The 23,187-nt window shown below is 39.4% G+C and overlaps 1 protein-coding gene across 3 annotated transcripts in view; it reads right to left on the reverse strand.

Annotated features, from left to right (window-relative positions):
- LOC311427834 (histone-arginine methyltransferase CARM1-like) overlaps positions 1-21,226 on the reverse strand; it is a gene marked incomplete at its 3' end in the record, with an annotated part of 69,250 nt that extends 48,024 nt beyond the window's left edge. For all 3 annotated transcript variants that reach the window (XM_084505419.1, XM_084505417.1, XM_084505418.1), the window contains exons 1-2: positions 20,958-21,226; positions 5,256-5,381 (exon numbers count right to left, since the gene is read on the reverse strand). In XM_084505419.1, the coding sequence (XP_084361545.1) occupies positions 5,256-5,381; positions 20,958-21,123 (292 nt within the window). In that variant the 5' untranslated portion in view covers positions 21,124-21,226. The remainder of the gene's footprint in view (positions 1-5,255; positions 5,382-20,957) is intronic.
- Positions 21,227-23,187: the final 1,961 nt, after the last annotated feature.

The following is a 23,187-nucleotide window of genomic DNA, read 5'->3' on the forward strand; positions in this document are numbered from 1 at the left end:
AACACACACTTTCTGTGGTAAGCAGAAAGCAAAATACTGTCCTGCCTCCAACCTAAATATTCTAACTAAAATAAATTTTCTTCAGTCAGAACATTCCATCCATTAGTAAGTAATTCACATTTGAACTAAAACAAAAATGGAGCCAGATTCACTGAGCAGTCAGTTATTATCAAGAAGAATATTAAAGGAGCACCTTTAATTCAAGCTTCAATCACAGCCTAAAGCAATGTGAATTAGCAGATGCCAAAGTTTCCCCCCGTGTTAGTCTCACACTAAAATTATTACCTAAAGAATATTCATAATTCATAAAATGACTTTATGAAGTATCTAAATTTGAATGTTTCACTTTCTTTAGAACAACCATTAGAGTTGTATTAAACAACAGAGAGACAAATGGGTTTTAAAGCTGTAGTTAGATTTACATAAAGGTTGCAAAGATTATTGTCATATTGCAAAACTCTTAACATTATATTTTTGGAACTTTTAAACATATTAAGAATTGGATCTTTTACTTTATTCATCTTCAAAATGTGATTTTTTATATAAACAATCTTCCTCAAAATACACCTTAAACTTTAATGAAAAATGAATGCTTTAATCATGCTTTAATGAAGAAAGATTATTTGGCTTAATACAGTACAATAGGATGAAATGGAAATATTGAGGCAGATATGGTTGATGTAGGTGGCTTACTTGTGCCTACTAGATGTAAACAACCACAGTATTGAAAGTCTTGGTATATGAAAGGTCTAGCAACACTTAGGGAGAGCCTCGTTGAATGGGTAGACACAGACATGTCTTGCTATCTGGTAGCACAGGTTTAGTGGCGATTTATTTTTAGAGTATTACAAATTGCTCAAAAGCTGGGAGATTGATTTTTTTTTCCAATCCCCTTTAATTTGTCCTCCCAGGAATCAGAATAAACAACCATTTTAAAATACTAATGCTAAAAAACATTCCCACAGAAATGTTCAAGGAAAGTCTGGAGAAACAAAAAGTACTGAAAATTGTGCCAGAAGTGCTCAGGCCTTGAGCTTTCCCTTAGATTCTACACCTTGAAAACAGTGAGTCAGCTCAAAACACCACAGAACTTTTGTACAGCTGCCTTTAATTGGATGAAGAAAAGCAATGCCATAGAAAATCACAGACTGAGACAGTGGCAAACCCAAAGGTCTGAACAGTAAGACTAATGGATATAGATACAGCAGCAGGCACAGTCACTGGTAGCCTCCTCTGTTCAGATTTACAGATAGATGAACAGTCTCCAAAATCACATGATGAGTATTTGTTCTTGCACACCATAATCCTCAACTCCAAAAACAACCTGGAAAATTATTAACAGACACCTATTTCCTTGGAATCTGAAGAGGGCAAACTGATGGCTGCATATTCCCAAAGACCATCCAGTGTTTGGGATAGACACATATATGGTTTAACTCAGGGAAAAGACCTACAAAGCTTAGAGCCACTATATGGCAGTGGACAAATGCAAAAACTGAAGTGCAACACAGAACCAAACTCTATGCCCCAGAGGTGATAAGTTAAGGATGACAATTGTGCATGCAGTATGGCTTAAAAATCAAAACTTTTCTGATTTGGTAGTAATTTCAATAGTAGAACCTCCTACTGCTTCTCTGAGACTAACAAATGCTAGATTTCATGATTCCTGTTAGTTGCAATTACATTCTATGTGTTGAAAGTTCTCTTAAAAAGTTGCACCTCATTGTTCATGCAGTGAAACTCTGCACAAGTTTCAAGTTGCAATATTAAAAACATTTGTGAATTTTAAATTGACTGAAACAAAATAAGACTTAGGCAAGCCAAACTCTTTATTTTATTTCTGCTGAAAATTCAAGTCACTACTTCACACAGAATCTAGTGAGCAACCACAGTGTCATTTTGGTTGTTTACTTCATGAACCTTATTATTAGGTACAAATTCTTACATTTAAACAGCTGAACAGCTTTCTTCCAACTACTCGGCCTTCAGGTAAATCCATTAGTTGTCTCTACTTACTGTGCTTTGGATTGCATGACTGTGCAGTCATGGAGTCACACTAAGCTGAGTCCTGGATGAAATTAAAACAAAATACGCATTCCAGGAATAAACTTCAACAGTGTGTATTAAGTCTATGAGAATAGTCTAGATCTAGTTCAAAGTATACACACCCTCTATTCTTGCTTCCTTCTCAGATAAGTACAGTTTGCACACCAGGTCCTCGGCACCAATTGTTCTGTTCTACAGATTTGTTTCCTCTGGACTGTCTGGTTAATGGGGTCATAGCTCAACAGATATGTCATTCTGAGAAATAATAATCGAGGGGAAAAAAATCACCATAAGACATACCATGTTCCTCTGCTTAAATTATACTACACTAACAGCATGTGCAGTCTATATACACAAAATAACTATGTATACCTTTAATATATGTATTACATATATATTAATATGTATATACAGGCACACACTTTTATGTCTCTATCTCAATTCTCTATGTGGATATCCACAAGTAATATATGTTATTTATAACTACAAACTGTAAGAAGCCCATTTTTATTTTCCTCTATTGTGCTTCTATATAAGTGGCACACATAATTAGAGCTGACAAGTTTTAAGATGAGTTTTGCTAGTAAATAAACATCTGCAAAGTACTGGTATGTCTAATGTCTGGACGCACTGTGAAAGTCGTTGGAGAACAGAGTTAGGTTTGAAAGAGAAGGAATCCACATTCTGCCAGAATCAGAAAGAACAATTTATCCTTGCTCATGAACGAATTCTGTGCTAAATTAAGCAGGGCATTTCCACCATGGAGTAGAAAGCTACATACCAAATCTGCCACAGATGAGTTACTGACTGGTTGGTTGATCTGTTATAGAGAAACGATCTTTGTTTTTTTTGGGGAAAAAAAAAAAAGCCTTTAGGCTACTAACTTTCGTATTTATTGCCTGCATGATCCTTCTCAGATGTTTAACATATGTTCAGCAGGAAATGGAAGATACAGTCTGTGATTTATGATGGAAGCCAAACAGCAATTCTCTGTGTGGGCACAAGCAGGGCATTAATCTCCCTCTCCCCTCATTCCTCACTCCTCATCTTCCTCTATCTTCCTAAATGACAGAGGACTTAGGGTTTTTAAGCCTTTTACATTGCATTTTCATAGTTAACACTTTTAACATACCAACAAGGAGTTTTCAGACCTCTTTTTTTGAATTACAGAATAATTTTCATTTATATACTATACGCATATAAACATTTGAAAATTCATAAAAGTGAGACTAACACCTGCACTTGTATGCAGTTAAAAACAAACAAAAGGTTGGCTTCTTCTTTAAAGGCTTGTCTTCTTTGTAAAAGCAGATACATTTCTCAAGATTAGGGACTACTAGATATACTTAACATGTAGAAGGACCAGAAAACTATTGCTATAGCATGGGGAAAAACCATTCTATCAGTGACTTTCAGTTTAACACAGCATGCAAGACAAAAATATTGATGCTCAATTTTGTCATGTTAAAAAACAATCAGAAATAATAAATTAAGAGACTATCTATACTGTTCTTATCTAATTCATGATATTTAGCTATATAAATTAACTAAAGATAAATCACCAAGGAATACAGCTAAAGAGGGGATTGAATTTACCACTTAATCTTCAAAGTACTCCTCCCAGGAATAATACCATACTGTGTGAAAACTATTTTTTTACAAATACTTGTTTTTAAAGGAGGACAAGAGAACTAATGGGAACTTCATTTCTCTTGGGGTCCCAAACAATCAGTGCCGTTTGGAATCAGGACCTCCATAGGTAAGTAAGCCATGGTAGAGATTGTAGACCAAAGAGTAGAGAAAAACTTGTCTGTCTGCTACCTTAATCACTTGTTATAAGCTATCTATGTAATAAGCCAAGTAAATCACTGAACAACCTAATCTTAATTATCTCTTCAGTTATGATATAGCACTCTGTAGGTGCCAACACAAAATTGCAGGCTCAAGAGAAAGAGATCGATGAAAACACAATGCTGAATTGTAATTCTCAAACATGTAAGTTAAAAACAAGCAACAAAACACATAACAGCAGCACAACACTAACAGTCATTCTTAGGTTACATTCATATTGTTTTGTAAAATAAGACATTGAAAATGTGAAGTTTTTCTTGATGAATACAGATGAAAGGTAGGACTTTAAAGGCCACCAAGATTTGTCACCCAACTGAAAAATTGGGTGAGTCTAAAAACTGCATTTTCTCTTACAGAGACTGAAGAGCGCATGTTTTGTGTCTGTGTGACCATTCAGAGTTTCTATGAACTCATTGCACAAACCCATATATGTCAAAATTCTCAGCCTTCGATACTTCGAAACACATATGTATGTTTAAATAAGCTGACAAATAGCAAATATACTTGTTCTGTGACTCAGCTTCCACACAACATAGAATGGAAATAACCATAATGGATCCCTCTGGAAATCACAAGTCCTGCTAATGTAGTTCTGCTATGTAAGAGCTCCTGCTTCTTGTTAAAGAGGAAGCTGTATGTTACCTGTAGTTATAAAATTTCAAAATGAGTTGCAGCCATGCAACTCATACACACTACTCAGAATATTCTAACAGGCAGTCTTTTGAATTTGCTTGCAAAAAAACTAAGAATGCTTTTGAAAAAGCCAGTAAGGACACGTGAAGATAGTATGTAACAGAAAGTAGCGGTTGTTGGATTTATTAAAAAAACGTGACTTAGAACCATAAAAATATAGAGCCAACATTTTACTAAACTAGTTATGTTTCTGTAACAGTGAGTTTATTTTTACCATCACTACTCACAAAATATCCTGTGAACTACAGGTGTATATTAAAGTACTTTAATTAATTATTCAGATGAACAAATCTGTAAGACAACATCTGAATGTGGGACAGTAAGTGGCAGATAGCTCATATAGGGTATTACATTTACCAGTTATTACAGTTCATTAATTTAAGTCACATGAATCTGTTATCTACATGTGCTTTTTCTTCATAAAATGAATTTGCAGTTGCTTTGTTAAAGACTTATATTCCCCATGGGAATGGCCCGTACTCCAAAAAGAGACAGTTACAGTGGGTCAGAGGCAGATGAAGTTGTGCAAATCATAACAAAATGTAATATTCAAATAGCCAGCATGAAACAGTAGTAGAAGACAACAACATGTCTTAAAGCAAAATTTGCCAATACAGTTAGACGACAGGACAGAGAAGATAGCCACAAATGTAAGATGTACTTACCAACTTGTGATCTGAACCGAAGCAAGACACTCTTGAATCCCAGTGTAATTAACAAAGACTCTTTTCCCACACGACAGTATTCAGTGTTTCTGTTAACTAAGCATTTAAGCACACAGATGCCATCATCTGAAGGAAAAAAAAAATACTTTAGGAAACTTCAAGTAGTTAAAAACAAAGACATATAAAGAACTAGATGTCTCTTTTGATTAATAATATACATAAACATATATCTGAAGTATACAACTTGGGGGGCAATGAATTTTCTCTAAACTGTTCTTACTTAAGCTGATTTTCCAGTCATCTACAGCTTTGCAAAAAATTCATCCAACTTATCATACGTACTTTCTTGAAGTTGCCCTGTCCTCAGAAGAAGGAAAGATAAGTGCCTAAATTAATTTTTTACCTCAATCCAAACAAGGTCATAATTGAACATTATTTCTCCTTGTTTTGTTTCCACAATCCCATATGCACATTTCTTGACAATCTCTAGAGAACCTGCTCAGGCACATGAAATGGCAGGGAAAAGAGTCAGGAATAAATTACATCAGCTAAACAAGACATAACCTATACTTTTTCTTTAAACACACACTACATACCACCTCATGTGTGGCAACTATCAACAAACCTACCATGTGAGGTAAAACAATGCAATTTTTCTGAAAATGAAGAACACAGGTATGTTAGAGCTAGGTGTCAAAGCATCAGAGGGCAAGCTTCTGTGCTGTGCTCCTTAAGGAGTGGGATCAGTATCAGAAGCTTAAGTAGTACAGTAGCCTATACACACTGTCTTATTATCAGCACTGCAGCTGTCAGGATGCAGCTGCATGAATACATGAAGCAGGATGCACACTATCACTTCCAGAAAGCTGAAAGAGGTCAGCAAACACCATGCACACAGCAGCTATGGACATGGGCTAAACCAGGCAAAGCTTTTAAATTATGCTTTTTATTTTTCTTTGTTATATATGTCTTCATCCCTCAACCAGCAAAGCTCCAAGATTCCATTTCCCTGGACAACTCTTGAATTCATTTTAGTCAACTCTGCTGCAGAGAGTTAAGTTCCTCCCATGCACTTTTTATCCTTATGGAGAAAAATGATAAAATAAATAAAATAAACAAAAAATAAAAGGTTTAAGGAAAAACAGAAATAAAATAGAGAATTCAAATCAAAAGTACAGGAATTAGCAGCACCACAGAAAAGTGATATACTGCAATATGTTAGAAAGTACAAGAGAAAAACTGAAGGACAGCCAGAATGAATTTACACACATATCTGAAGTAGTTAAAAACAGCCAGAAGAAATCATACATCTTGAAAAAGCAAGAGACATGATGAATAAATTATTAATAAAAGTTCAGTGGAAAGCTAACTATGCACTGCTCACTATGTTATTGTGCTAACAATGCTTGAAAGACCACAGAGGGCAAGAAGGCAGACACAGACACATGGAGGTATCACAGAGGTACTCAGTACATTTTGAAACCTTACATTTCACAGCACTAGCTGTAATGACAGGTGAACAGAACAGATAGAAAGATCATTGTATAATGTTCCATATCTCAAGCAAGGTTTAATCAGGATAAAAAAAATAAAATAAAAAAAAAGATGTGTCCCACCTGTGCCACACTCACAAATGGGTGAGTGTGGCACACACACACAATTGCATTTGTAGCCTTTTCCACAATTTAGGCTTGTAAGCAAACTGAAGGAACACCAGCTTTGTACTTCTGCTACAGTAGGTCAAACGTAGTTGCACAGCTGGCTACTTTTCCACAGCTCAAGGACTTTTTCCTTAGCATTAGCACTAATTTCCAAGGCTTTATTCACATTCTACTATTTTTACAGTGTTTGCACCTATAGTCTTGTACATAGGTCTCAGACTTGGATAATGAAAATTGTTCAACTAAGGAACCATTACATATTCATGCATGTAAAAATTAAAAGTATCCTTCAGTTGATCCATTACACAACTCTATCCTCAACATTCAAATGTTACTTCCATTGTAAATCCCTGGAGTACTCAAGGGACAGACTAACCAAAAGGAAGCAGTAAGAAGACTTGAAATAACACTCACCACTTCCACAAATAATGGTGATGAATATACCCGTATACATGCTATTCCCTACTCGCCAGCTGCTCTTTTGTTTTTAGCCTTCTATTCCTTGGGCTGAACAAAAACCAGCTCCCTCAGCCTCATTTTGTAAACCATATGTTATAGTTCCCTAAATATATGGGTTTACTATGGTTTGGCAAAACATTTCATAGATTTGCAAAGTGGTAAGCATGTAGTCTTCTGGAGTTCTGTTTGGATCACACATCTTCTTATTTTTCCCAAAACCTAAACTTATCTTTCACCCATATCCAGCAACACTACTCTCCTTCCTTCGAAAGAGTTATATATACTCCATCAGCTATTTAAAATCATCAGTACTGAAAAAACAATCAAGTTAAGTATAAATGCAAAGCACTCTATATATACAACAATACAATGTGAATGAACCAATTTTTGGTTCACGCTGTCTGTAAACACCCACAAAAATCGTCTTTTTACCTGTACCTCAATTCATTCACACTGATCTGATTGACAATTCCTAAATAGGCTGGAGCAATGAACCTTCTAGAAACATACATGCTTTCTAATATTATTTCTCTACCTCACAGGTACAAGAAAAACATCCTTTCAAAGTCTTCCAGTGGACCCTTAACACTTATTCTCAGAATCACTGCATAATTCAGGCTATAAGGGCTCCAGTCCAACCTTGTATTAAAAGCAGAATCAGGTGAGAAATCAGACCGGTTGCTCAGTGCTTTACCCAACTAGGTCTTTAAGACCTCCAAGGATGGAGATGGCAAAACTTTTCCAGGCAACCCATTTCAGCACCTTGTAACTCTTGCAGTATGGTGTTTTTACTTGTATCCAGTCAATATCTCCCCCATTGTCAGACACCCTCAACCCTATGCCTGAATTTTCAGGGCCATTACTTATTGAACTCAAAGTGTAGATGGTAACCATGATAAACAGGGAAGGTCTCAGGACAGACCTCTGTAATATGGGTAACCAGCCTCCAGATGGAATACTGGAATGCACTCATTTTAATGAGTGATGCAGCCATTATTTCACACACCTAGCTATCCACTCAAATAGCCATAATATCCCAAGTTAGATACAAGGATGGTGTCTTGCTGAATTCGAGGTAGACAATATCTACTGCTCTCTCATCATCCACATATCTAGCCATCTTATTACTGAATGCGACCAGATAGATGAAGGATGAAGACTGCTGTTCCCACATTCTTATTCTATGCACTTGGAAATGGTTTCCAAGATGACTTCTTCCACTGTCTTCCCTAGAACCAAAGCAAAGCTGAACTTCCTGAAGGTCTTCAGATGATCCTTTCTGCCCTTGCTGAGGAAAGGTGTAATGTTCCTTTCCCCATTTTTCAAGGTCCTCTCTGGAGCTCCATGACAGAGTGCCTTCACAATGACACCAACCAGTTTCCTCAGAACTCTTGGATGCCTCTGACTCTGTCCTCTTTATGGTAGTTTTTTTCAGCTTAGTACCACATGTAGACACAGAAGACAGGTAAGCCTTGTTAATGAAGACTGAGATAAAGGGACTAAAAAGGGACTAAGTACCCCAGTCTCACCTATGCCTCCTATCACAGAGTCACCACCCCATTCAGAAGCAGGATGAAACTTTTTTTTTTTTTTTTTTTTTTTTTTTTTAATGATAGTGCAGCAACAAAAGCTCTTGTTATCCTTGACATCACGTGCTAGTTTGAAGTCTAGATGAACTTTGTCTTTCCAAGTGTCATTCCTTCAGGACTGGACAAAGTTTCTACACTGCTTTTGTGTAGCCTGTCTCTGCTTTCCTGTACGCATCAGCTCTACACTGCATCTCTGTCATGAATTCTCTATTTAGCCAAAATGATCTCCTGGTTCTTTTCCTCATCCTATCTGGATACACTGTTTGAGTGCTGGGAGGATGCTGTCCTTAAAGATCTGTGAGCTCTTGAGCTCTTTCATCTTTCAGAGTTGCTTCTTATGGGATCATACCTACCAGTTCCCTGAGCAGCACGTCTGCTCTCTTCTATCCATAATCTGTCCTCTGCTACTCTTCTGTCTCCACTCCAGATCTTCAAATTGTTATTCCATGATTGGTACAGCCAAGGCTGCTATTGATAATATTGACCCCCTTTCAAAACTTGAAAATATGGATTTGTTGCAGTACTCCTGTAAGACTTCTACTGATATCACCAGGCTTTTGACTAGTCCTTAAATATGTAGGTATGCATATTAAGTGAACTTAGATCTTAACTTTCACTAATTAAATGTGCTAATTTACCTCAGTATTTTTTTTCGGTGCTTGACCTTTTGCATGAAGAATAAGGATAAGTGCCTGCATCATTTCATGTGTGAAGTACAAACACAGAGACATTCAGAGCTATTCAGAAAACTACACAGAAAGCAATGGTGGAATGAGTCATGCTTGATAACATTGATAACAAAAAACATAATTTATTTTACAAAAAAAAAAAAAAAAAAAAAAAGAGGACAGCAAGTTGATATAGTTGATATTTAGAACCAAGGGCTCTGATTTTTTTTTTCCAATATGCAACCCACCTTACCCAACAACTTACTTTTGCCTGTAATCTCAGTATTGATGACTGCTCTAAATATCAACTGCACGATTTAAAGCCTAATAGCCTAATACATGACAAAAAAACAGCATCAGAAAGTGTAGTGAATCTTTGTGACATAGATTCACAATGCTGACAGTTTAGGACTACTGCCCTCTTGGTATCCTGACTGGCTTGGATGTAGTTTATAAGATACTCAGAGCTCAAGCAAGTATTCTAAAAATAACCACACCAGGAATGTGATTTGAGGGACAGAATATAAGAACTGCTTTAACTGAACTATACTGACCTTCAGAGAAATTACTTTTTATAAACACATTTAAATAACATTGAACTTTCTCAGTCTTTCCAGTCTGATAAATGAATAATGAATTATACACCAGTATCTCTAACAGAGTATTAAGAATTACTGTTGTTACTGTTCTGCTACAAACAAACAGTTTCATTAACTTCAAATTAGAAAGTATTAATCATAGTATACTATGCTAAATTACTGTAGATTAGTGACATAGAAGCATTATAGCACTGAGCTGTCAAGCGAGACATGCAAATACAATGGTAATGTATATGCTACTTCCTTGTACTTTTAAAGGACATAGAATAAAAAAGTCAAAAATAGCATTTCATAATACCTCATACTGCTGATGTCATGCTACTGGTGTTTACTTGGCTTGAAATTTAATGGGTCAATGAATCTCCTTTTTTATACAAAAACTTCTTGGAGAGGAAGGGCCTGGTGTAAAGTTACCAAATTTGCAGAAAGAGAAGGCCAGGCTTGTTTCCTCACATTGCAAAACCTTTTCTAATTTCAATAAAATATATTCACTTCTGCTTAAATTTTGCTTATTTTATGTCCATACATTTTGAGAGTATCATTATAATTCAGCTACACTTTTATATAAATAAGATTTAAAAAGAATAAAATACCATAAAACTATCAAAGAAAAGCTACAACGATACATGCCTTTTGACCATCTGTATTTAAATTATAACAAGACTATAGATTGAAAAGCACAGTGCTCTCTGGACTGTACACCACAATTAGCAGCAGCACTTTTAAAAGAATTAATGGGTGCAGTGCAGCAAAAAATGCCAGCAGCAATTAATTTATCACCTTGATAATCAAGCTTCTTCCATTTTGTACTGAGGAGTAAACTAACAGATTAAAATGCCTAAATATTTATTAGCCAATGCAAATTATTATCAAATATAAATAATAGAATAAATAAATAATAATAATAAAGGTTGTTTGTTTCCTGGAAACTTCCTCTTTTAATAGTGATAAAGAAATGAAGGAGAGCATGAAATTAAGAATCTCTTATCCATGAATATCTAATGAAAGTAATCTTCTGTTTATGACTAGCAACTTAAAATTAGGGAAATTAAGAAACTGTAGTCACTGCCCAATACATGATTTGTTAAACAAGAAAACAAGACAGTGTTTTACATTTTTATGAACTGGTGAGAGGTATCAAGAAACAAAGAAACAAGACTCAGACACCCCCAGGACAGCAGTAATTTTTATTGCCTTACCTCAGTATCCTGTAGTTTGCTAAGTAGTCTGTAATTTTCAGTCATTTACGGCTGCTGTTTCCAAAACAGCAGAAATACCTTATTTTATTAGCTTAGTACATCTTAATTATACGTGATATATTTGAAGTAGTTTTTCCATTTTAGAAATATTTTATTTGCTTCATGAATGTTTTTGATGTATGATTTGACAAAAATTCATGCAGACAACACAGTATTACTTTCTACTCAGAAAGGCATAGTCTCTGTGTATGGTGGAGTTCCGAATTTTTAAACACAGAGCATGGTAACTAGTAGATATTCAAGAATTCCTATATCTGGACAAATAATTGGAACTTCTTTCTATTAAATATGTCCCACCCTTGTTTGGACCTATTATCATTGCCTGCCCCTGCACTGCCTTGTACACATTTACATCATTAGGAAATCAAACAAGCAGACATGCATTTAGGAAAACTAAGCTGCTAATACAGCGTTTCTGCTACCGTTTTAGAAAACACCTTAAATTAGGTCCACATTCAGCAAAACCCACTGCATATTTGAAACATTCTGTGCGTATGACTGTGTGAAATGTATGGAATGCCTCTCTCTAATGCACACTCTTTAGCTGCCAGAAGAATATGTTATTCAAGCAGATGGCACCAAAATGATCAGGCCATGTTGGCCTCAGTGCAGATGGTTTGCTTTCCAGATGTCTATTATTAAACAGTTGCAATTCGTTTTCTGGCTACAAAGAACCTGATCCTATGGACACATGCAGAGGTAATGACACCCATGCTACTTTCAGGAATACTGCCAACTGAATTTAATGGCAATAAATCACAGAGACAAAATAACTAGTATAGATTTTTGCAGAATAGGGGTTTCTGTCAGCCTCACTGAAAACTAAACAGCTGAACAGAGAAGGATATAAAATGTTCATGTTGTGTTTTCAGATGCAGAGACCTTAACTAATTTATACATAGCATGTAAGATTATTGAAAGGATAATATAATTTACCTTGGACTTACTTACCTCACAATCTAAATGTATATGTACACAGAGTCAGTTCTACCCAGAGACTAAATAAATGAAAATTCACCCACAGAAAATTCAAGACAGGATAGGAAAATACCATCAAAATGCACCAGTAATAGGACTTTTATTATGTTAATACAAACATGTAGAGGTGACCTGTGAGGGTACAGTTTTGACACCACAACTATATAGAAATCTTTTTGTGTTTTTAGAAAACTAGTTCAGTCATCTTCAGTTCACAGGACTAAACCAGTAGAGACTTTTATTGTATGAGAGAGGAGTACAGGTTCACTGCACTAAAATGCATTGCAGTGCAGAAGCTCTGCCAGCTATGAAAACATCTCCCTGACCAAAGTTTTCAGTTGACTTTTCATTGCTTTTATGATAAATACACTGATCCTTTTACTTGGTTTTGGTTGGAGAAGAGACAGGCAGAAGCATCATATGGCTCCCTTGAAATTAGTGAAAACTTTCCCACTAGTATTAACACGTTTTGAATGAAATCCTTTTGGCATCTACCCATACATTTTCTCTGTGTATGCAGTTCAACTGAGCAAAATAGTGCACCTGGATCAGCACAAATACAGGCTGAGTGGAGAATGGATTGAGAGCAGGCCTTATGAGAAGCACCCAGGGGTGTTGGTGGATGAGAAGTTTGACATGAGCCAGCCAAGTGTACTTGCAGCCCAGAAAACCAACCAGATCCTGCGCTGCATCAAAAGATGTCTTGCCAGCAGGTGGAAGGAGGTGATTCTTCCCCTCAGCTCTGCTCTTGTAAGATCCCACCTGGAGCACTGTGTTCAGCTCTGGAGCCCCCAGAACAAGAAAAACACAGAAGTATCGGAATGAGCCCAAATAAGGGCTACAAGGATAATCAAGGGGCTGGAGTTCCTTTCCTGTTAAGACAGGCTGATGGAGCTGGGATTGTTCAGCCTGGAGAAGAGAAGGCTACGGGGAGACCTTATAGTGGCCTTCCAGTACCTAAAGGGGGTCTACAATAAAGCTGGGGAGGGACTCTTTGTCAGGGAGTGTAGTGATAGGACAAGGGGGAATGGCTTTAAACTAAAAGAGGGTGGGTATAGATTATATATAATGAAAAAATTCTTTACTCAGAGAGTGGTGAGGCACTGGCACAGGTTGCCCGGAGAAGCTGTGGATGTCCCATCCCTGGAAGTGTTCAAAGCCAGGCTGGATGGGATTATGAGCAACATTGTCTGGTGGAAGGGATAATCCCCCCCATGGTTGGGGATTAGAACGGGTTGACCTTTAAGGTTCCTTCCAACCCAAACCATTCTATGATTATACGATTCTAAATAAACCAATCCCCATAAAAACCTGAATAATTTCCCTTCTTTCCTCAAAAACAAACTCAGAAAAGTAAATGTATTTCAGAGGGCTGACATATGTTAAACTCAACCTAGATTACTGTGACACTTCATGTGACACAAAAAACACACAAAACTGTCTAGTATGGCATGCTTCTTTGTTAGCTTTGCAATCTAGAGGAAAACAAACAAACAAACAAACAAAACAAGGATCTCTTCCTTTACTCCCTACTGACTTTTTAAAATCCCTATGTTCTAGTTAGGCTCTGAACTCCTTAAGAAATAACTATTCTGTTTTGGTTTAGGTATCTGAGCAGCACTGCAAAACATTTAAAAGCAAACATAGAAAATTCATTTTTTTTCTTTTTTTTTTTTTTTTTCCTAGAAAGCATTACTAACAGCAACAGCATAAAGACCATCAAATTGCACCTTAAAATTGCAGGCATGCGAGAAGGAACTGGTTCAGAGGGCAAATACACTAACAGGATAATAAGGCTGGGCAAATATAGTGGCTTCTCATCATTATAGATGATGCTATTTACAGTACATTAAGCTCTAACACTTCCAGTACCAGCATCATACACTATAAAGATATTTCAATCCATCTACAAATGGTCTCATTGCCACTGTTTCTAAGCACCACACAACTTTAAACATTTAGCTTTACCACATGGCTGATGGGTCAAGAAGTTTTATCACCACATTTTTACAGACAGATTAGCTGTATCGTTGAGGCAGACACTTCATAGGAGAGCACAGAACTGAGATCAGGCTTCCGTATATCCCCAGGTATCCCTAGCCAGAGCACCACATTTAATATACAGTACATGCAATGTGGTGGTATAATAAAAAAGCCTAACAAGAGTTAATTAAGATGGGAGAAGCAAAATAATAATCATCATCATCACCAAAAAGTAAAAGAAAAAAAAGAGGAAGCAAACAAAACACACACATGCAAACACACAGATAATAAATACATTAAAAAATAAAATAAAATCAAATCCCATCAACAGCAACAACCACAAACAAGCTACCCAGAGTCCACTGTAGTCTTTCAAGTTAGTTATCAAACTTCTTTATTCAGTCTTTACTATCTCTCTATATACTTACCTACTTACTTATACAAACACACGCCTGTTTATATATATATATATATATATATGTACATCTATATTCATGCAAATACAAAAAATGAGTGCTTTTTATTTTAATGGTGAGGCATGCTCCTACTGCAGAACTGACACTTCTCCTTTATCTACATCTCCTTGCAGATACAACATATTTTGCATATTGACTAGCAAGCTACTTACATATTTCAAAAAAAAACAACAAGCTTCTGTAGGGAAGAAAGAAAAAAAATGCACTGGAGAAATAACAAAAAGATCCTTTAGAACTTAAATTTAAGGATTTATCTACTCAACTAACCACTAGAATGCTTAGTACTATGATATGAAACAGTTAAAAGAAAACAAATGAACAAACAAAACAGGATTACTGTTTCTAATCATACCATGTTCAACAACACTACAATTCCTTCAAATGCACTATTCTGCTTATGCAATATCCCTTTAGGAGGGGCAGGGAAAATGAAAAGTAAACAAAAAAGGCCTGAAAATAACCATTATAATTTATACAAATGTTAAGTGCTTTCTTTACGACCTCCCACCTACCCCTCCAAACCTTTTGTGTTCCCCTGATGGATATTGAAAGAAGAGGGAAAGGGCAGCTAAAAGCTTCCATATCACCTCCATGTCAGAGTGTACATGACTTTTACGTATAAAATGTTAACTAAGTGATCTATTCAAACTTTCTCTAGCAATTGTGATCTATTCAAACTTTCTCTAGCAATTGATTTTTCCACACTAGAAAAAAATGAAGATTTTCATGGTGGAAAAAGAAATGTCAAACTACATCAGATCTGCTGTTTAGAACGGTTCACAGTGGTTGCCCTCTCCCAGCACACTGGGGATGCCGATACTAGTAGCAACTGCATGTGAACGTACAGTATCAGACCGTAAATGACCATTCACACTATTAATACATTTTCTAGGGTATCCAATCCTGATACTTTTGCATTTCAGCTCATATGAGAATTATTTTATTTTCCTAGTCTCCTAATGTTTTAGGATTTAACACTGTTCTCAGTATGTGATAGGAAAATATTACACAATATATTCAGCTAGAAGGTACTGCATGTGTGTAATTAAGCAGGGGCCAAGTGAAAGAATGCAGAATTTATCTCTTGTGGTTAATGGTTCACATCCAGTCCAGATCAATAGTGCCTGAAACTCACTACCATCTCTGTTTTGTTTCCACTGAGTTGGTGGAACTGGAGTAGCTTGCAGTGATGAGTTTTTCCAAGCTACAAAGTTTTAATTATCACCTGTGTTCTAGAGCACAAATAGAACACATTCAGTTTGAGTCCATCAATGCTGCATACTTTCCCACTTATGTAATTTTATAAAACTTAAATATATGGCTAACAGTATTAGTACTTATTAAGACAAAAGGCAGCAGTGGCTCTCAACAGTTTATCGCATCCTGTGAGATAGTTAGTACTCCCTACTTATTATCCATCTTCTCTGCAGTTAATTTTCTGAAGTAGCTGGGAGATGATTTGCCTATCATAGAACCATTAAGGTTGGAAAAAGACCTCCAAGATCATCTGGTCCAACCGTACCCCTACTACCAATGTCACCCACTAAACCATGTCCCTAAGCACCATGTGCAACCTTTCGTTAAACACCCCCAGGGATGTTTACACCACCACCTCCCTCAGCAACCCCTTCCAGTGCCTGACGGTGACTGCTCTTTCTGAGAAGAAATGTCTCCTCATTCCCAACCTGAACCTCCCCTGGCACAACTTGAGGCCATTCCCTCTAGTCCTATCACCAGTTACCTGTGAGAAGAGACCGACCCCCAGCTCCCCACACCTTCCTTTCAGGTAGTTGTAGAGAGCAAGAAGGTCTCCCCTGAGCCTTCTCTTCTCTTCTCCAGACTAAACAACCCCAGTGCCCTCAGCCGCTGCTCACAGGACTTGTGTTTCAGGCCCTTCACCAGCTTCGTAGCCCTTCTCTGGACATGCTCCAGGGCCTCGACAGTAGGCTTTGAGATACTACAAGATACTTCTTGTAGTGAGGTGCCCAAAGCTGAACATGGCACTCGAAGTGCAGCCCCACATCAAAGCAGAGTACAGGGGGGCGATCACCTCCCTGGTCCTACTGGGTACGCTATTCCTGGTACAAGCCAGGATGCCATTGGCCTTCTTGGCCACCTGGGCACACTGCTGGCTCATGTTCATGGGAGCATCAACCAGCATCCCAAGATCCTTTTCCTTTGCACAGCTTTCCAGCCACTCTGCGCGAAGTCTGCAGCATTGCATGGGGTTGTTGTGACCAAAGTTCAGGACTCAGCAGTTAGCCATGTTGAACCTCATCCCATTGACCTCTGCACATTGACCCATCTTGTCCAGGTCCCTCTGCAGGGCCTTCCTACCCTCTGGCAGATTGACACTTCCCGCAAACTCGGTGTCCTCTGCAAATGTACTGAGGGTGCACTCAATTCCCTCATCCAAGTCATCAATAAAGATGTTAAAGAGGATGGGCTCCAAAACAGTACCCTGAGGAACACCACTGATGACTGGGACTTTTCATATGCTTCTTCAGGCACAGTATTACTTCCTGAAGAGTATGTGACAAATTAAAAAAAAATAAATTATCAATAACTCAACCAAAAATGGTTGTTATTTTTCCTAGAGTTCCGAAGTTGGAATTCAGAGAGGCAACTTTTTAGATGATGTGATGGATCTTAAACATGAGTGACAATGTAAAATGTAACTTTCTTTGGGGCTTTTACTTACTGTATCAATTCTTCCAAAATTCATGCCATCCATAGTTGCTCATAGTTTCTGATCAGCCATAGTTAGAAAAATATTAAAAATTTAAGTACATGTGAAGACACTGTAACAAAAATTGAAAGGATAGCATTTACCCGGCAGTTTATGTAAGGTTCAAGTTCTTTTCTGACGTCACCTAACATATAAAGAACAAAACACAAATTTATTGCAGACTTCCTAATCTTTCAATTGAAAACAAATGAGAACATTTAGTAGTCTCACAATTTTATGTCTGTCATTTACAACTAAAAAGCTCTTTGCAGGTACTGAAATATGAAAGGCAAGGGAAAAAACACACACACACACACACAGCAGAATTTCAAAGAAGACTGCTTGCTTATTTTTCAGAAGAAAGAATTTCTGCCCTCCCAGTTTCATCTAGCTACTATACAGGTACACTGAACAAAAAGGAAGTTTGCAAAGCAGCCTACTCAGGTATCACTATGTTTATTCTGAACACAACTAGAGAGAAAACTACATTATTTGCTAGACTGCTATTGAACTGATTTCTTCTTGAACTATCCCTTGAATCACATACATGCACACAAAAGCTTCTCTCTTTCCCTCCGTCACTGTAAACTATGAGGCATAGCAATGAACCGTTTCCTAAAAAGATACCATATATTTGTTTTTCTTAGTAACCTGAGGAAAAACAAATTAATGAGTGAAAAGCTGGTACACTGTGCACTTCTACAGAACTTGGACCTTTATGCAGAAATACATGGAAGCTGCAACTATTAGCCACCACTTCCTATCCTGAGCCTCAATAGCTGTAAACCTTGTTTCATCAGAGAAACACCATGACTGAGCACAGTATTATCAACTTCTACTACATAATGCGGAGGTAGACATGTTTTGTTCTTTGGAAGCTTAATTCTCGTCTGTATTTATATCCTTGATACTTGCAAGAGGACAACAATATCGCAATGGTAGGAACAGAAGTCAATGCATGGCTCCAAGGAGTTAACAGTGTGTTCTTAAAGAGGATTCAAGGCACATTGTTTTAATTGCCTATAGAACTGTCAGGTAATGTGGGGAAAAATACTTCAGAGAACCAGTAGCTAACCGGTATTTTTTCAGAACACCTAAGCAGGAATATGGAATAATTAAAGGACTGCTGCAGCTAAGAAAAAATTCCAGACTGCCAAATTTGGGTTTGAAGCCTTCAATTAGAACTTAGTTTAAGATTGTCACTTGCTTACATACCAAACCTTATCACAGGAAAATGAAATCCAAGAGGTCTCCCAGTCTCAGAGAAGCCACCACACTGCTACATTTGCATTGTACTACACTCAGCCATCTGCTCCTAAGCTTCCCTTTATCCAAGTAGGTTGCAGTTCTGGTTTTTCTCTTGGTCTCTCAGGAGCACATCCTAGACACCAGTTTCTCCTCTCTTCCAAGATGTTCTATCTATTCATATCAGGACTTCCGCAATTCTGTTATGAGCATTCCATAAAACTGCTACAAGCCACATTTTTTGTATCACATCCTCCCAAACCAATGCACAAAGCCACAAACAACAGGACTTATTCTGTTCAACACCCTCAGAAATATTTTAACACCAGGTCTGAGTCCTCTCAGCAGCAGCTGACAACATTTCAAGAGTAGTTTGGCAGTCAATGTTTTCAGACCTGAATCAGATGTTACGAACCATCTCAGACAATCAGTAGTACCTGGTGATCATCTGTCTTACTGACACTATTCCTCCGCAAGAGGCATCAGTTTCCAGCTCTCCTTGGAGAGGAGAGGTCTCCAAGAAAGTGCTGGACAACTCACCAGAAAACCTGATGCACCCTGCCCTCAAATGGCTGTAGCTCCAGATCAGCACTGGGCCCACTGTATAGCATTCAGAAGTGTACTTGCATCCTGCCTTTGGCGCCTGTACTTTATAAAGTCCAGTGCTTCTTCTCACTCTACATATATTACCAACACATTGTGGAGTTTCTTTCTCTCTCCCATCAGGGAGATGGGAGAAAGTCTTTGCCTGGTAAAGCACAATCCTTCATTCTTTCCTGTTTCAACATCTTGTGTTTATCTATGAGTTTGTGCATCTCTCAGGGTCACAACCAGTGGTTCCACTTATAGAGAAATTCTACAGCTTCCAACTCCTTCCAGAGGATATAGAGTAGTTGTATTGATTTCTGAGTATAGAGGTAACTATAGACAAACACACTACACTGGCAGAACTAGAGTATTTCAAACTAGGTGTTTGCAGATTGTTTCTCCCATCTAATGCAAAAAGTATTCAAACATTGTTACTGAACTCCCAGATACCGCTGAAAAGATTTGTGTTATGTATGTATCTGTGTTATGTCTGGTAGGGCATAGCTTCAACATCTTCTTATGAAATGAAGAAGAGGAAAGAAAATAGCTTGCACTTTAGAACAGGTTTGCAATTCCCCCCTTTTACCAAGAATAGCATAGCTGTATATTGATGTTCAAAGATGCACCCTCTTTCAAAATTTACCAGACAAGTCTTCAGTGAATGCCTGGCAACACTGAAGTGTTAAAGTAAATACAAAAGTATTTTTTAAAATCCCTTCTGCATCTTCAGAGTTTTCAGTTGTGTTCTATGTGAGCCCTTCCAATAAAAAATCTGGTAACAATGTTACCCAGTTCCAGCAGGTCTTTCATACGCTTGCATGCAAGAATGAGCATATGTGAAATGAAAGACCAATACAACAACATTAACTACATCAAATTAATACAACCTAAGTTGGAAGCAGATCTTGTGGTTAGTGGTTAGTTTATGTCATTCACACTTCCTTAAATGGCATGTTAAGTATCTGATAATACAAGCAAACATTGAGTATATGACATACCTCAATATGTCATATTGACATAGATTGAATTTGAACTGTTCGCATACTGGTTTATTCAGATGGAATCATAGAATCCTTTAGATTGGAAAAGACCTCTAAGATTATCAAGTCCAACCTTTAACATGGCTGACCCAAACCTAAACTAGACTGTAACCCGTATATTTCAGCAATCTTGTCCGAAGTCACTCAGCTCACTCTTCACAAATCAGTCCCAACAAGCGCTGTGTGTCTCGACCTGTGTAGGACTGCGCTCATGTTCACCCACCTCGTTGACAGCATATTTCATTACTTCCTATAGATACAGCAGTTGCTGCTTTTCCCCAGTCATCCCACCGTGCGGAATCAGGGAGAGTTTGCTTCAGCTTTCAATGCCAGCCCATTTATCAGCCTGCACAGACCAAAATCTGAACGGGGCTCTGCCCGGCTCTACCCGCACAGCTACGAACCCCACTGGCGGCGGAGGCACTTTACCGTCTGTCACGATCAGCTTGGCGTCCTCTCCCGGCTGCAGCTCCAGCTGCAGGGCTTTCTGGCTGGGGCTGGCGAGCCGCAGCCCCGCCAGGAGCTCCTCGCTGAGGAAGAGCAGCCTCACGCCGCACCGCAGCGGCTGCTGCGCCTGAAGGGACGACGCGGCCATCGCCACCGCCACCGCCACCGCCGCACGGCACCGCCTCGGCCACCAGCCGGACACCGCCGGAGCTGCGGCTGCCTCCTGACAGCGCCGTGGGAAGGCTGCGGAGGAGCCTGCCCCGAGCGGCGGAGCCTCCCCCCGGCGCTGTCCGGCACCTGCCCGGCAGCCCCGCCCCGCCCCGCCCCGCCCCGCAGGGCGCTCCTCAGGCCCGTGGCGGAGGGCACGGGCGGCAGCGGCCTCCCGCGGCCCGGCAGCGACACCTCGCGGCCGAAACGCCGCCACCGCACCGCGGGGACACGGGGACCGGCGCGGGGCCGGGGCCGGGACCGGGACCGGGACCGGCACGGGGGGGAGGCGGCGCGGCCCGCGCCGGGCTCCGCCTTCGCACCCGGCCCCTTGGGACGGAGCCCGCGGCGGGGCGTGTGCGGGGAAGAGGCAGGGAAACACAGACGGTGCGGGTTGCGCACCCCCCCCACCTCGATGTTTGCCGCTCTGTTTTCGAGGAGCTTAACCGTGTACCTGACGTTAAGCAGTAGGTGCCGCTATTTTGCTATAAAACGTTTTCCGTGATTGTTCTTTTTAAAATTATTTATTTATTTTTTAAGTCCTGGTATGGGAGAAAAATAACATATTTTTTCTTTTTCTTTTTTTTTTTTTTTTTTCTTTTTCTGTTGAAAGTTTACACGGGCTTCTGCTCACTTCCCAGGCACTATTGCAACATGTGCGTCGGTAAGATCTCCAGGCCATGACACGGGCTAGCTTGTCTCTAGCTGGCTGGAAAGCCAGAGGATGTGCTTGCACTGGCTGTGTCAGCAGGTTGGTCGCCCAGATGGACAGGAACTTGTTCCACTGAGCCACTTAACCCACAAAATGTAGTCAAGTAGCACACACACTGCTGAGCGTTTCTTTGCACTGATGACTTGGATGTTTTGTCTGTAAAGGCAACAAAGTTCTGTCACTGCAATAGCCTGTTTCTCTGCCTCGACTTAATTAACCTTCCTAAGAAGGAAAAGGAGACATCCCCGCCCCCTCCCCCCCCCCGTTCTTTTGTCAAGGAATTATTAATGTTCCTGTACAAAAAATTGACTTCGCCTTTACAAAGGGGGAATAAGACAGTCTGCACATACCATCAGGTGTTTGTGCATAGCAAACTGCATGTGAAAAGTTAGGGCTTTGGCAGTCAGCTGGATTGCTTGCATCCCTCTGCTCAGGAAGGGGGATATTGTGGGTACCACATGCCACACTGTGGTTTTACCTGCATGACCATGGAGAGGACCTGAGAAAGTGGGATGGAAAATGGGAGGCACAGGTATGTGAGTTTCAAGGAAAGGCAATCACAAAAGGGAGTTTTTCTGAGAAAATTGCAGCTCTAGCTACCAGTGGTCGGTCCCCCAGACACAGTAATGAATACTCTGATCAGCACTAGAGGGGCCCTACCTCCAGCCAGAATAAGGAAAGGGACAATCAAGTTTATTGGACTGTATGGGTTCAATGTTCTGGCACGTCAGACCCTCAGAAGTATAAGGCTCTAGTGGATGAGGGCATTGAGTGCACCGTCAGTAAGTTTGCAGATGACACCAAGCTATGCGCATGTGTTGATCTGCTCGAGGGTAGGAAGGCTCTGCAGGAGGATCTGGATAGGCTGCACCGATGGGCTGAGGTCAACTGCATGAAGTTTAACAAGGCCAAGTGCACCTGGGGTGCAATAACCCCAAGCAGAGCTACAGGCTGGGAGATGAGTGGTTGGAGAGCTGCCAGGCAGAGAAGGACCTGGGAGTGATGGTTGATAGTCGGCTGAATATGAGCCAGCAGTGTGCTCAGGTGGCCAAGAAGGCCAACAGCATCCTGGCTTGCATAAGAAACAGCGTGACCAGCAGGGCTAGGGAGGTGATTGTCCCCCTGTACTCAGCTCTGGTGAGGCCGCACCTCAAGTACTGTGTTCAGTTTTGGGCCCCTCGCTACAAGAAGGACATGGAGGTGCTTGAGCGGGTGCAGAGAAGGGCGACGAAGCTGGTGAGGGGCCTGGAGAACAAGTCCTATGAGGAGCGGCTGAGGGAGCTGGGGTTGTTC

This window comes from Aythya ferina, assembly GCF_964211825.1.
Source record: "Aythya ferina genome assembly, chromosome: Z".
NCBI lineage: Eukaryota > Metazoa > Chordata > Aves > Anseriformes > Anatidae > Aythya > Aythya ferina.